Source organism: Curcuma longa, chromosome 11 (assembly GCF_044706935.1).
Source record: "Curcuma longa cultivar G26 ecotype Majalengka, Jawa Barat chromosome 11, ITB_CL_G26_1.1, whole genome shotgun sequence".
Taxonomy (NCBI): Eukaryota; Viridiplantae; Streptophyta; class Magnoliopsida; order Zingiberales; family Zingiberaceae; genus Curcuma; species Curcuma longa.
Window position 1 is genome coordinate 28394707 of NC_133871.1, and position 14732 is coordinate 28409438.

The 14732-nt window shown below is 37.0% G+C and overlaps 3 protein-coding genes and 1 non-coding gene across 5 annotated transcripts; all 4 read right to left on the reverse strand.

Annotated features, from left to right (window-relative positions):
• Positions 1–1873: 1873 nt before the first annotated feature.
• LOC141838980 (protein LIGHT-DEPENDENT SHORT HYPOCOTYLS 5-like) lies at positions 1874–6155 on the reverse strand. The gene is made up of 2 exons (XM_074726618.1): positions 6136–6155; positions 1874–2459 (listed from the first exon to the last, which is right to left on the reverse strand). Exon 2 carries the CDS (start codon positions 2444–2446, stop codon positions 1874–1876), a length of 573 nt encoding a protein of 190 aa, XP_074582719.1. The 5' UTR covers positions 2447–2459; positions 6136–6155.
• Positions 6156–8133: 1978 nt separating this feature from the next.
• LOC141840579 (small ribosomal subunit protein eS27y-like) lies at positions 8134–8857 on the reverse strand. The gene is made up of 4 exons (XM_074728619.1): positions 8764–8857; positions 8581–8682; positions 8468–8496; positions 8134–8386 (listed from the first exon to the last, which is right to left on the reverse strand). Exons 1-4 carry the CDS (start codon positions 8764–8766, stop codon positions 8260–8262), a joined length of 261 nt encoding a protein of 86 aa, XP_074584720.1. The 5' UTR covers positions 8767–8857; the 3' UTR covers positions 8134–8259.
• A 246-nt stretch (positions 8858–9103) lies between these two features.
• Positions 9104–9184, reverse strand: TRNAL-AAG (transfer RNA leucine (anticodon AAG)). Its single transcript has one exon. It is a non-coding gene; the product is annotated as a tRNA-Leu (tRNA).
• A 1257-nt stretch (positions 9185–10441) lies between these two features.
• On the reverse strand, positions 10442–14063 carry LOC141838979 (uncharacterized). Of its 2 annotated transcripts, none has more exons than XM_074726617.1 (2): positions 13901–14063; positions 10442–12245 (listed from the first exon to the last, which is right to left on the reverse strand). In XM_074726617.1, the coding sequence occupies exon 2, from the start codon at positions 12242–12244 to the stop codon at positions 10676–10678; it is 1569 nt and encodes a 522-aa protein (XP_074582718.1). In that variant the 5' UTR covers position 12245; positions 13901–14063; the 3' UTR covers positions 10442–10675. The 2 variants fall into 2 exon arrangements, with proteins under 2 accessions (XP_074582718.1, XP_074582716.1); XM_074726615.1 differs by having other exon boundaries at positions 10442–12252.
• Positions 14064–14732: the final 669 nt, after the last annotated feature.

Consider the following 14732-nt stretch of genomic DNA (forward strand, 5'->3'; position numbering starts at 1 on the left):
GCTCAACATAAACTTGGATAGACATATATATATATATATATATATATATATATATATATATATATATATAATCTAGCTAGAAAACACACCGAATTAAATGATGCAAATTTGTTTATGGGTCGTCATATATCAAGAGCCGGCAGACAAGGTATCACTACCAATACAACTGTAAGCTCATTGCAAGCAATATATCATTTCTGCTCAAGCAATTAAATAGCCTTCAACCTCTTTATATCGATCCTTCAGCAACTATATTTGCACACTTCAATAATTGGATTATATACCTTTTTCAGTAGTACAAACTGCAAAACGGGGAATGATCACGTTCAATATTGTAGAGAAATTCGTAGATCTCAATTGCACACACCATTGGTGAAGACGAATTAAGCTTAAGAAGTGACTGCGTACTATATTCAGTTCTATATACTCATTATTGTATACTTTCTTTGCTAAAAGTGATGTTGTTCAATTAATTCTACGTACGAACCAAGACTGTACTAGAGTCTAGAGTCACAACTAATCTAGCTGGAGCTGAGTAGTGATCGATAAAAGGAGAGTACTGTAACATTAAAATTCAATCTGAAAAAGAAAGAGAAATTCAGACTGCAAAAGTATAGCTAGTTAGCCATGGACAAAGCTAAGTGATAACGATGATGGTGGAGGGTCAACAATTCGAAGGCATGTGCCACAGAAATGTGCAAACATATTACTGGATTAATCGATCAGCTTAACTAGGCATGAATAATTGAGGTATTCATGATGCATGATCGCATTTCACATTGCAATATTATATAAATAGAGAGACAAAGATGTTGAGGATCAACGTTGCGATCATGGGGCTGTTTTGCCCAAGAGTTAAACCTACTTGCTGTGGAAGCTAAGGGAGAATGAAATGTAAGAATGTAAAAAAGAAAAAGAAATAACAAATCTAAGCGAGAAAGAAATAACAACAAAGTTGATTACTCAAGAGAGAAATTAGGGCATGCGTGAGAGGTTATTTAATCTTCTTCTTATAGGCAAAAAGAGTGAGGGGATATAATACATCAAATCTTTAGTTATCTCAAATTTGAATTTTTTTTAATCATTCATATTGAATTAGATCTGTATATTATAGTGCTTGATCTAGAAAGTAAGAGAGAGGGGGGAGGGAGAGGCTATATATTTAGGTACACTGCGTTGAGCACTGAGGAATGGCTGCAAATTGCCAAGAGACTGATGAAAGAGAAAAGTGAGCTTTTTGAGGCAGAAGATCATGAATGAAGAGCAAGTACGAGCGTAAAGATTGATCGATCGATTGATTTCTCTTCTGATTAACCTTAGCTACTTGCAGCAAATCAATGGTCAGACATTGCATAAACGTTATCTCAGGTCTCAATCAGAGAACAAAACCTAAGACTGAAAGTTATGCGTGTTTTTGTTGCATCAGATCAGTGTCAGATCGATCCAGATCTCAGAGAACAAAACTCGTGAGTTTGTTTATAATTTGTCTTTTTATTCGAAGATCTACATATATATTTGTATGTATCATGAACTTGAAAATCTACACTGCAACCTTAAAGTTTTTTTTCTCAATCTTTTTAAGTGCAAAACAATTGTGTAAAGTTTTGCTTTTTAGACAAGAAGAATTGATAATGTTCTATATCCAAAGAAACTACAAAAGAAAATATAGATTGACTTAAATTTTGAGAGATGCTGAAAACTAAAAATTAAACTCGAAGATGTTAACTAAACCACAGTGTTTTTCCATGAAATCTCTCCGTTAGTTAATTATTTGTTGATCCGCGAATAGAAATCATCAAATCAATGCATGCTTACCAGAGATCAGATAGAAGAGAGAAACAGAGATCTTTAATTTAATTATTAGAACTAGTCCCTAGCTACCACCACGAGCGGAGCCACCGGAGCTCTCGCCGCTGATGGCGGCGGCGGAGGAGACGGACTCACCTCCGGCAGCTTGATCGGCGGTGGAGGGTCCCTTGCTGCGCCTCTTTTTGTGAAAGGGGATGCCGCGTGCCTTGGCCTGGGCTTCGCGAACGTCGCGGAGGTAGATGCGGACGGCTCGGGCGGCGAAGGGGTTGGTCTCAGCGGTGCCGGAGCCTGACTCCTCATAGGCAGCGCGGAGGCGGCCGACGAGGGCATCGAGGGAGCCCCAGGCCTGGCGGAGCGGGCAACCGCAGGCCGACGTGGGATCCGCCATCCCCAAGGTGGGGTCGGCGGCGGCGCCGTAGAAGGGGCACCGAGGGAGGTGGACCTTAGTCTTTCCGTACTGGTCGAGGTGGCGCAGGAACTCGATGAGGTGGGCGGCGCTGCAGTGCGAGAGCACCAGCGGCGGCTTGTGGTTCCTCAGGTACTGCAGGAACGTGTTCCAGTCCCGACGCTTCTGCGACTCGTACCGGCTCGGCCGCGACGACGACGGCCCGCCGGCTGCAGACGACGACGACTCCATGGCCCGGCCGGAAGTAGGTAGGAAATGCGTGGAGTAGCGACGGAGGGGAGCCAGCTAATTCGTTAAAGAAGGAACTATGAGAAGAGAGGGAGATGCCACATGGTGGGCCCGAATTGGTGCATGAGTGGGTCATTCCCGGGTCTATAATACTTATGTATTTTATCTGTATACAAATTTATACACTTATACCTAAGAGTGTGAATATATTTAATTTTTATCTAATAATCAATCAAAAGAAAAAGAAAAAGAATATATAGGTGCAATTTTGGATCTGATGGTAGAAATGTATTTACAATAAATTGAAATATTTAATAGTTATTTTGTGATCTTTTGAGGTGGTTTTTGATGTAGTTGATCTATCAATATTGCACTGTGATGAGCTGCTCCTGGGTATGCATGTCCCAAGCAACTGTTCCCTGCGTCATGCATACAGGTTTCAGACAAATACAGTAGGCTGAGCCACGTTAAGGAGAGGGCCAATTTATGCATGTACGTTCTGTCCATTAAGCCTGATCTCAGTCGTCATCTATATGCAACCATCCAAAACCCTCTCCTCCATTCGCACTTTGTCACCTACCTTGCGCTTTAATTATTAAACCCTAGCCGAGCAGCCACAGAGATGCATGGAGTAACACTACTGCTTGTTTAATTAATTTCACTATCCAGGTAAAGCAGATAAAATTAAAGCTACTGTGAGTGTATATATATATATATATATATATATATATATATATATATATATATATATATATATAAAATTGTCAATATAGACCAATTATTTATTCTGGGAAGATGAATGGGGACAATCTATCCTTCATCCTTCAGTTCATTTGTATGTGGAATTAATTCAAGATGTGGGGTCTTCTTTGGCTGTCTCCAGTTTCTCAGAGAACGTAGTCCGATTCTAAGGAATAAGACAAAAGCTATTTAATGTGATCGATCACATCAAAATGGCTGAAGGATAAAGGAAACAGGCCTCCGATATGCAGCGATAAAGTATTAGACAGATTAACTATATATTTACAATTCGAATCTGATACACTACGTGATATTTTTGGAATGAAAAATTTAAAAACATTGATTATTAGACAAAGAGTCATTTGAGCTTTTAGATTTATAATCAGAAGAAGACTGTCCACTTCTAGCTAGTATTATCAAAAAAGAAGCAATACATCAAGATCCTGGGGATAAATATCTATTGCATCTGTTATTTGTGAGCATTTTGTGCATTTCCTTACCAAGCAAAATCGACATGTTTATTTTCTTCTGATTGCTTAAAATATTTTAGGACCAATTAGAACTCAAAATTCTCGAGCTCATTAAAATCAAAGTCAGAGAGTGTTTCTGCAAAAATTTCTGTATCTGCAACAAAGCTATCAAATTGCAGTAAATATGGTACAAAAGTGCAGTCACTTTTCCTTACGCAAACAGTTATATTTAATTTGCTTCGAATGACTGCATAGTGGTACTGTTGCTGAGGCAGTGGCCTGTCAGATTGCACAGGAATGAATAAACTGGAGCAAGCACGAGCTTTCAATCAAAGGAAGGGGACAGGAATTTCTGTCTTCCAATGACTCCACGATGCAAAGTTTGAGACTACTGTGCATGGATTTTGAAGTATCTCCAGCCTCCTCATGGTGCATAGTTGTTGATAAATATATTCTCTCAGTTTGACCCTAAAATCTGATCTACTTGATTCAGTGCCAGTTTCAGTATAGGCAGCACTGTGCTTCCATGCACTGTCTTCCCTGAAGCTGTTAAAAATCCGGTTTTCTTAGTGATCAAGTGTATCACTTGCTACTTGGATTATAATTCACACAGAAACATCCTATTAAAAAAGTATTTATGTTTGTCTAAAGTTGGGTAGATAGGCAACAGACAGACAGTATTCACACCAAAAAAGCATAAATGAACCATGTTCTGCTGCCATGATATATTTTGGTTATAAAACGGCTGAAATATCAATCCGGCCTGACAAGGTGGACTATATGAACCTACATGTTCAAACTGTGTGAACTAGACATGACAAGTGACTGAACCAATGCTATCATACAAGAAGAATATAACAGGAATATGCATGAGGAACTAAAACATGCATGGCCTTTTAAGATAGAAGGGAACCGTGAGAAATTAACTTCATGGAGTAGAAAGAGAGCAAAATCGAATATAGTATTGACTGAACAACATCAATCTTTAGTTTTTGTAGGTTTCTATGCTTTCGAACTTGACCTGCAGCCTTGCCTTCTTTGCTACCATCTACACTCAATTTAAGCAAGTTTTTGTTGCCGACTGAAACCAATCTATCAGCTCCGGGGTTAAGCATTTTTTATGATATATAGGAACACAAGAACGTAAAGGATTGCCTTCCCATTAGCCTCATTTACTCTTTAACTCATATTCAGTGGCCATAACCGTATTGATTCTAAATTTTAACAAGTTAATTGGACAGCCAACTTCATCTGTGGTTTCCTGGCAGCAAGCAAGTTCAGCAAAACTAGAGATCTGGAAGGAAAGCAGAAGAATGAATGAGAAGGAAGGAAAGTGCTCACGCATCGAGAAGGATATATGCCCTAGTCCTTTGCTTTTATTTTCTCACTTTAGTAGTTGGGCAAATATATTTGAACAGAACTTTAAAAATAACATCGATCTAATTGAAATTAAGAAGTAGATAATCTCCATTTAGGTTTGAAAGGTTTTGGAGACTTGGTCACCGTAAGATTGAGATTCCATTGCGTATCGGTGAGTCTGCAGGTCATGAGTCATGGTATTAATTTATAAGTACTTTTCGATTATGTCTACTAAGTGCATTTTTTTTTTCAAAGGAAAAATTGACACTGCATTAGTTTATAAGTGTTTTTCTTTCTAATACCATCTTCCCCTCCTCTACGATCAGCCAATAAATGAATTGAATAAGGGGTAGATACGCTGTCTCTGTCGCTGCAGATCCTAACACAAAATCCAATCCCAATCCACATCTCGACGCCGAAGACATTTAGTCGTATCAGAATCTACTATCTTGTGTGATTTTGCCATCTTACTGTAGTCATCGCCTTAATTGTTAAATGATCCATCGCTTTACAATGATGATGCTCCATACAGGACGATAAGCTGGAAGGAGAAAAGTCGAAAAAGAAAAGAAAAGAAAAGCCAAAAAGTCCGTGCCACATAATCTTGCTGATGATTTGGCAGACAAAAGATATACACTTTGAGCATGATTTTCTTATATTTAATTTCCAAGTGAAAAAAAATACACGTGAGGTTTCTACAGCTACAACTGAATCATTATTGAAAGAAGAAAGACTTTCTGAAAACAAATTGACACTAATCCTCCATCAGTGCTTTTTAAAATAAGTTTCACGGTGGAAGCTAAAAAAATTATGCTAGCAAGAGAAAAGAGACCAACCTCACATTTCACTCATTTACTCTTTAGTTTTCAACAAGAACACAACTAGAAACAGAGAAAGACACGTCCACTGTGGCCATTTGATAAAAACACATCCACAGAGACAGAGGTATCTCTCCAACCTCATGGCACAACGATCTAAATTATGTGGTTGCACTGCAAAACTAGCAATCGGAAGATTAGACAGAAATATTTCAAAGTTACTTAGTCTGAGGCATCACCAGGGCTGGCGGTGGAGGCGGTGGAGCTGTGTCTCCACCGGCAGGTTGTCATTCCGAAGTGAGATGAAGGCGAAGAGGAGCTGCTTGAAGATATTGGCCTTGATCTGCCCTCGTTTGGGGAAGGCGTTCCCGGTGGGCTTCTTCACCTTCTCCATCTCCCAGGAATGGAATTGGAAAACGGAAACAGAGAGCGGAAAGAGGTGCACTGCAGAGGAACGATGAGCTCGACTCCGTATTATTATTGGCCAAGATCACGTGAGTAGCACGTGATCTACATATGCCGATGTGTTGGGGGGGGGGGGGGGGGGGGGGGGGGGGGGGGGGGAGTCTATTGGCCATAGACTTTTGAAGTGTTCTTCGACCTACTCATACAAAAGCACTGTTTACCCTTACTCTATTGCAATGAAAATGGCGAAAAGTGGAGGAAATGCCAAATGGTCAATGTCGTGTGATATGAAACATGGTAAAAAAATTTAAACAAGATATATATATATATATATTTCACTTTAGTTTTTTTTTGTGTGTGTATTTTCTGAATACGGTACAGCTTTGATATCATCAGTTCCATCTAATGCATGAGATAACAAGGAATAAGTCAGGGATACAATTCAATTACTTGGTCAGCAATCTTGGGTGCAAGTTGCACCGCCCACGCTCTAACTGTGGACCCCTCATCATCTCCACATAAGTTCGTCATTGACTTCCAATCAAGGTCAATCGCCTATTTAGCTTTGTCATTTTATTCGAAGATTCTATTCTTATTATTTTTGTCAAACTCATCGTTGTCGTTGACTCGGCCGACTTGACTTGTAATCTGCAGTTCAATCGGTCCGGTCTGATTAGCCCGTCTTCAGACTAATGGGCCAATAGATCTCTCATGGGCCAAGCCCACACACGCCTCCGAATAAAAAATTTATTCTAACAATTTTAAATTTTACGGCTGGGAAAGGGGCAGCTGCTTCTGCTGCCGCAGAGAGAGAGAGAGAGAGAGAGAGAGAGAGAGAGAGAGAGATAGAGAGGAACGAGATGGACGACTACGCGAGGGAGATGATGGAGCTCGAGACTTTTAGTCATTCGCACCCTTGAGAAGAAAGGCGTCCTCGCCAAAATTAGGGTAAATAAATTGAGAGAGTTTAATACCATCAGGGTTTTAGGGAAGAGTCTATTATATACGTAGTTTTATCCTGCTTTGTAAAAGATTATTTCTGTAACTCAAACATGTGATCTTCAAATCACATGATAACAATTTTACTGTTGCACCAAAACTTTCATTCAATTGCAGAATTGTATATTATTATAATTTTATTGGTAGTATGAATATTCCTTTTCCAAAGAAACAATATGTTATCACTAGGCCTTCCTTCTCTTTACTCTCTTGTATTGCTTGTAATCTTAGCAGCAATTTGTAACGATTTTTAATGGATATTACTAAACTATTATCTAATATATAACATTTGTAAAGTTCATACCTGGAGAGAAATGTTGAATAACCAAACTGGGTAGTTTCAAATATTTGGTTTTAAGAAAGAATTGTTTTTTTAAAAGAAAATGCTTATAAGGTATCAATTTGATCCAATTTTGTGCTTACACTATTCTTCTCAAGTGAGATTTCTAACTTTGTTATCCTCTGGATATGCAATTTGATGTTCATTACTTTGTCTGCTTGACACAATATATTGAATCTTGAACATTTCAAGACGATGCATTCTCCATAAATTGAACAGCATCCGATTCATTCAGCTCAAACGATTAAACCAATTCAACCATACAATTTGACTCACTTTGCTCATTAATTAAGTGTGCATGTATGCTTTTTGAAGAATTACATGGATAGTCATTAGAGAATGAAATGGATAAAAAAAATCTGTTTTTAAAAATGAATTAAAAGAATTTATATTCCAAAAGATTCGATATTCTGGATTTACTTTTATAATTTGAATATTATCAGTCGGATTGTGAGTAATTGACTTTCGCATATACAATTAAATCGAATTCCCCTATCAGAAACCAAGAACAGATCATTGACAAGTTGACATGATTGAAATATAGAGTAATTCAGGAGCAGCACAGCAAGATCACAGACCTATAAATAAAACACGGAACCAGTTTCGATTACACTGATAGAAGTAGTAACTGATCAAAACCTTTCAGATCTCAACATTCGATGGAGCGTCCTCGAGGAAACATGCTCAGTCGCCCTTCCGCCGGAAGGAGCATCCCTCGGTGAGTCTTGCGCGGCCGCCGGTTGGCTGGCAGAGCACCGTCTGGCAATTTCCGCAGACCACTACGGTCTGCGAGTGACTAAAAACAGTAGTTCTGCAAGGGAGAGAAAAAGATCAAATACGGTCCATGATACGATAACAGATCGAACTAAGAAACGTGGAGCCTTGATCTTACATGTTGAAGCAGCCTTGACACTTCACGTCCTACAATTTCAAAGAAAACGAAGTTAACAGAGGGCGCGAGGACTATAAAGTTGAGATTTTTACGGGCGAGAGACGTGCAATCACCATGAAGAAGGAATTGGGGGACTGGACAAGACGCTTCAACTTGTGCCTCTTCTTCTCGAGCTCGGCTGGAGGATTGAGAAGATCGATATCGTTGGGAAGAACCTAATCCACCGAAAACAAAACGAACTAAAAGATCAAAGACGATGAATCGGGGAAAACGAAAAAAAAAAGAGGAAAATTTACCATCTTCGAAGAAAAAAAAGAGGAATTCTTGAAAGTTTAGAGAGTAGAGACGGCGGCGGCGAGAGAGAAGCTCGAAGGTTGATGAGGAGGAAGCGCAACCCTAGAGTTCGTCATAATAACGAAAGCGACTATATATAGATATCTATAGAGAGAGAGAGAGTATAGCTTCAGCCGTTGATCGAAATGTTTATAAAACCTAATCTGATATCGTCCGTTAAAAACACACTATATATAAGTAGATGAATCAGCCATTGATCATCATTTTCATGATAATCTGATCTGGTCCGTTGAAAAGATTTAACGATTACCTGATTTGATATTGTCCATTCAATAAAAGTAATGTTGAGAGTGGGATTTCAACCCACGCCCTTTCGGACCAGAACCTTAATCTGGCGCCTTAGACCAACTCGGCCATCTCAACATTGACGTCATAATTTTAGCTATGATGCTTATTTAAATATATTAAATCTCTCTCATAAATCATAATAAATTGCTTTCTACTTATTATTTTTTTAGTAGAAATAATATAATTGAAGACTTCGCTGACATTTTAATATAAGATTTTTTATTTTAAAAAAAAAGTAGACATAGTAAAATATGTTCTTATGGCTTTATTTTCTAGGATCGTAAGTGTAGATGAAAAATATTTTGATAGAAATTTTTTTCTTGGTAAGAACTTAGAAAATATTTAGTATATAATTACTTTCATTCATGTTATAATGTTTAAAACATTTTTTTAATATATTTTTAACTAATAAGATTATTAAATTAAAAAAATTCTGTTTTTTTTACCCTCAAACTAACAGCTCTATTTGTTTTCTTTCCTTTAAAGAAATCAAAATATTTTTAAAATATGCATTATATATTTTTTCCGATGAAATTTTTTGATCAACTTTCTTTTCCTAATATTTCTTTCGCTCGTATAAAATTAAACCTAAAAGATAATTTTCAATGAAAAAAAGGTAAAATAATGAGAAAAAGGCGTGTGCTCCAATGAAAATTCTCCTCATGTAGATTTTGACATTAAAAGTTATTCACAAGAGTTGCTATACATAATCCAAATTGACAAACAAACAATTCTAGTAGTCACTTTTATATATATATATATATATATATATTATTCTTCACGATATGATATATCATATATGCCTCTATAAAGCATCAAAGCGATAGTGGAGTCCAAAGAAGGCTAAGGAAGTTGGTGATTTGTTCTTGTTGGAACTAATGCTTCCTTCATGTGCTTTCCTCTCCTTGTTCCTCTTTACAACTCCTCTCACTGTCACTTCTTTCTTCCTCAAGTCTACCACATAATCCAGCAAGCCTGCTAAAATGATTGATGACAATCAAGTTTAAGCACTTGTCCAAAAGAGACTTAAATTTACAATTGATCAGTCGTTTCACAAGTTACTTATTCTTACTGTTGATTTGGGAGACAAGCTTGGAGACCCTCTCTCTGCACCTCACTGAAGTTGTACACTGGTACACATGACCAACTCAATTTTTGCTGTTTACTTACGTTGCTGACCAAAGAATAATGGATTCATTTAATTGAAAAATAAAATAAAGCTTGGGAGAATTACTGTAAAAATAAACTAACTTTTAATTAGAGTACAAATTTTGATGTCCATGTGAAGAATTGCCAAGTAAACTTTTGTAGAAATTCATATTCTTAACGGATACCATAGGCGATACAATGTTTGAAAAGTAACACAGCAGCAACATTCACAAAACTCACATGCACTGCTAAAGCTTTTGACAAGTGAAGATGTTGCAATCAAGAACAACAAGAAGTTTTGTGGAAACAGAAGGACTATACCTTGGTACGTAACGGCCCTTTTTTCAACAAAAAAGGGACTTAGCTTGAAAGCTAGATAAGTAGATCTTATAGCTACACTAGTGTCGGTGATTCTGTTCAGACTGCATCATGGATGCTCCACCGAGGAGGGAGCGCATCAGGTTCCAAGTGCCATGAGCCTTGTGGGATCGCGTTGTTTTTAATATCGCCTACACTGTACGCAGGGATTCTGTGAGAAAAGCTGAGCATTTCTACTCTGTTGAGTTGCTTTGTCAATTGGAAGCCATCATGCAACTGCTTGGTGAAAAAGGTCATGTATCCATCCACCTCCACTAAGCTTCGTATGCTAATTCCACTCTCAGAGAAATCTGACAGTATCTCCACCACTCGACATTTGCAATGGAGAAAATCTGAGCTTCTCCAACTCTTGTTCCAGTTTCTATACAAAGCCCAGATCTCACCTTTGCTGGGAAAAATTCTATAGAATGACTTCTTTTTGGTTGTATCAAAATTAACACGATGAGAAAACCTGGAAATGTCCAAATTAACCTCACTGCCAACTCTAAAAATCCCACATGCAAAGGGTAAATTTTCTTCCACCCATTGAATTTCTTCATTAAGCATTGGATTGGGTTCTAAGAATGCCACAGACACCGTGAATGGTGAGACTATATTTGTTACCTTGACATATGACCGAGGCATAGCATCCCTTTCATCATATACAGCCCAAACTTGGTCTACTTTGAAATCATTAGCAGACAACTTGGACATGCAGCGTAGGACGCCGGCATTTGACCCACCAGAATCTGTAGTGCTAGCAGGACTAGAGAACTGAGAAACACTGTATTTTTCGTCAGCGGAGATTGCTTTATGGATGCAAGCCTTCTTTTGTTGCTGATTAACATCGTCTTCTGAAGATTCTCGAGTGGCCATTTTACTTTTGGAAGAACCACCAAAATCTAAATTACTTTGAGCAATCGTATTCCTTGTTTCTGACTGTGGAGAAGATTCATTTTCTTCTGGCAATTTCAAAGATAAACCATCACCAAAATTGGAATTCTCTTGGAATTTAACAGATTCTAACTCATGGATCAAAATTTTCTTTTGTTGATGATCAGTGTCATCTTCTGAAGTATCATGATTTACTCTTTTGTCAGTAGAAGAACCATTTTTGTTCAAAGTATTTTCTGAAACCTTGCTTTCAGTGACCATTGGATGACCAGCATCCATAAAGTAACTGGCCTTAAACTGAGAGTTTGATCCACATGGAGCAGCACGAGAATCACTTCGTTTGGAATCAAAATCTGCCCGTTTAACAGGATTTGAAAGCACAGAAAACGCTTCCTTCACAAAGTTTAGTGCTGACTCTGTACCTGGCAATTCATTCTTAACGCGATTCAGTTGTGATACAAGTATTGAATACCTGGCATGTATCTCAAAAGGCTCGGGAGAAGGGCCAAGCTGTAAAATCAGGTACCAATCAATGCCATAATGTCGGAGATAGCTCTCTGTCTCAGCATGGAAAAGAATATCACAGACTGCAAGCATTTCTGAGGCATGATCAAGCAATAAGGATGACTTCAAGGCTTCAAGAATAAGGGCCCTAGCACCACCATAATCTTTCTGATGGATTTTGTTGAAGATTGCACTTTCAGCATGACTAATCTGTGCATTATCACCAACCATTCTGCTTTCTAGAGACAGAACAAAGTTACGACTGCTTATCCAACATGAAAATACATATGCATGAATGTATTTGGAAACACTCAAAATCGCATGCACAATTTTTTTTTTTAAAAAAAACCTCTTCTGTTGTTTTGTATCAGGTCTAAAATCTCAGTCAGCTTGTCACATATGGAAGCCATAAACTGTGTATTCAAATGAACTGCTCGTGCTTTTTCCTTTTCAAGCAAAATAAAATAATATTTAGCATTCACCACGACATTAAATTTTTTTTGTAACGAAAATTCAGAGCATTATAAGATTAGTTGTGGAGGATCCAAATACAGCTCAAGTTTCAATAGTATGGCCTACTGCTGTACCAAACAGTGGTTCTATGGTGTAGAATGGGCAATACCGACCAATTCAGTTAAGATCACTAAAAGCTTGTTTATCTGCCTAAAACTTGTTTACTACTGCTCTATAAATATCCAGGTCAATAATGAATAAAGCAAAATATACCGCAATACTAGGCCTAAAGCTTATGATTGGATGATGCAAGCATAACAAAAAAGGAAAAAGAAAGAACGTAATATAATTCGGACAACCTGACATACTAACACCTTTCTGAAAGAAGGATGATGTGATGGTTCATTGCCTTGAGATTTGAGATCAATTGTTATAGTCCATATGAGCAATATGCATACAACAATTCACATTAATGTATGTTCAATTGCTGATGAAATCACTAAAATTTAGGCCAAAATCTTGGTCATCAATCCATACATGCTGTTAACACCCAAATAAAAGCTTTTAACTTGTGTCGATAACTTAACATAGAGCATAGGTCGAAATGTTTGTACTAGGATTTTAAGGATGAGAAGAAATGTTCATATTCAACATAAGCAAACAAGCATGAAATTTTCTTGATTATAATTTACACCATCAGGAAAAATAGTACAAATACATATTCAACACACTAATTAAGAATATGCCACAAGTCCCACTTAGCAACTTGTAACAGTGTAATGTTTGCCTCACTCCTAGCACTCGTCACAATGACAAGATCTGTTCTGGCATTGCAAAGGCAGAAGCAAGAGGTTAGCATTGGTTACAAGGGATATCACCACAGCTATGCATGACCGAATATAAAAGTTAACTAGCCAAACTAATTTGATCACAATTTAGCTATCAATCTTCGAAATGTTAAAATATGAAATTTATTCATAATTGTGCATTTTTTTCCTGCATGGCTAAGGATCAAAGTGATCTCAACCACCGGGGAAAGGTATATTTTTTCCACACATTTCTCAATTGTGAGCTTGCATAAATCAAAGTAGACCAATAACTCAAACCCCTTCAAATTTTTTAGTCCAATTGTCTGAGTCGCATGGCCTCGAATGCAATGAGTTTAAGGAAAAGGAACTAAGCTTGCACAACTTGCACACTGAGCTGCGCTCATCAATAAAACGAGAAGGGAAAAGTGAATAGATTCTCTAAAAGCCCCTTTCCATAGACATTCTAACTATGCATCAAGTTCCGAACTTGGGAACAATGCAAGGAAACCGATCAGGAGTAGGTCAAGACAGATCAAAACGCATCGAACTTCAAACAAATCAGTCATTTGGAAAAAAGAATCTGAAACTTGGAAAGCCAAAGTCACCGAGAAAAAAAAAGAATCACATTGGGATGCAGACTTCAACCAGGTGACACCACAGCGACTTTTTCCAACTTCCAAAGCGGCGGCAGAAGGCAACGGAGAAGTGTAGCGACCTCCGGTCAGCAGAAACCTCAAGGAAGAGGAAGCCGCGGCTGGAGGCGGAGTGAAGGGTGGGAGATGAAGGGATTTAGGGTACGGTGCAATCCATACCCGTGAATATAAAAATCTCAAGAATTAACTATTAAAAAGAACAATATGAGCTAATTTTATTTAATCTTATTTATTAAAAATTACATGGAATTTGAAGCTCAATTAATTCTATTAATTAATATTATTATTATCCTTATAATTTAATTAAAACGTCATAGAGTAAATTTGTAATAATAAAATTCTATAGTTTTTTTATATTTAAATGAAAAATGATTTAATTTTCTTTTTATGAATTTATGTAATTTACAAACGTTTTACTTCCCCGTATTTGCATATCTATGACCACAAATTTTTTCTATATCCTAAAACATGATGAAAATATTATATATATAATTTTTCACATCAGTTTTCTTATTTTACTGTGTATTATGATGGCAGTAGAGGTTCACATTTATTTGATAAAATAATCAAGTTCAATTAAATATTTAAAATTAATTAAGTTATTAAAATGATTATTCAAGTTTAATTTAATTTTTTAATAAAATTTTATTTGATTTAAATTTGTTTGGTTTGTTTAAATGTTATTGAATTCTCAATTTAAATTTATTTGATTATTTAAAATTTTAATATTTTAAACTTATTTATATAATTTAATTTTTTTATTTATTTAATATATTAATAAAAATTGTATTAATGAATATGATT

Bases quoted from the DNA above. Each gene is read 5' to 3' on its own strand.
- LOC141838979 (XM_074726617.1), bottom strand. From the start codon at position 12,244: ATGGTTGGTGATAATGCACAGATTAGTCATGCTGAAAGTGCAATCTTC.
- LOC141838980 (XM_074726618.1), bottom strand. From the start codon at position 2,446: ATGGAGTCGTCGTCGTCTGCAGCCGGCGGGCCGTCGTCGTCGCGGCCG.
- LOC141840579 (XM_074728619.1), bottom strand. The intron at 8,497-8,580 runs GTGATTGCACGT...TTGAAATTGTAG, and splicing joins CCCCCAATTCCTTCTTCATG to GACGTGAAGTGTCAAGGCTG. The intron at 8,387-8,467 runs GTAAGATCAAGG...TCTCCCTTGCAG, and splicing joins TGTCAAGGCTGCTTCAACAT to AACTACTGTTTTTAGTCACT.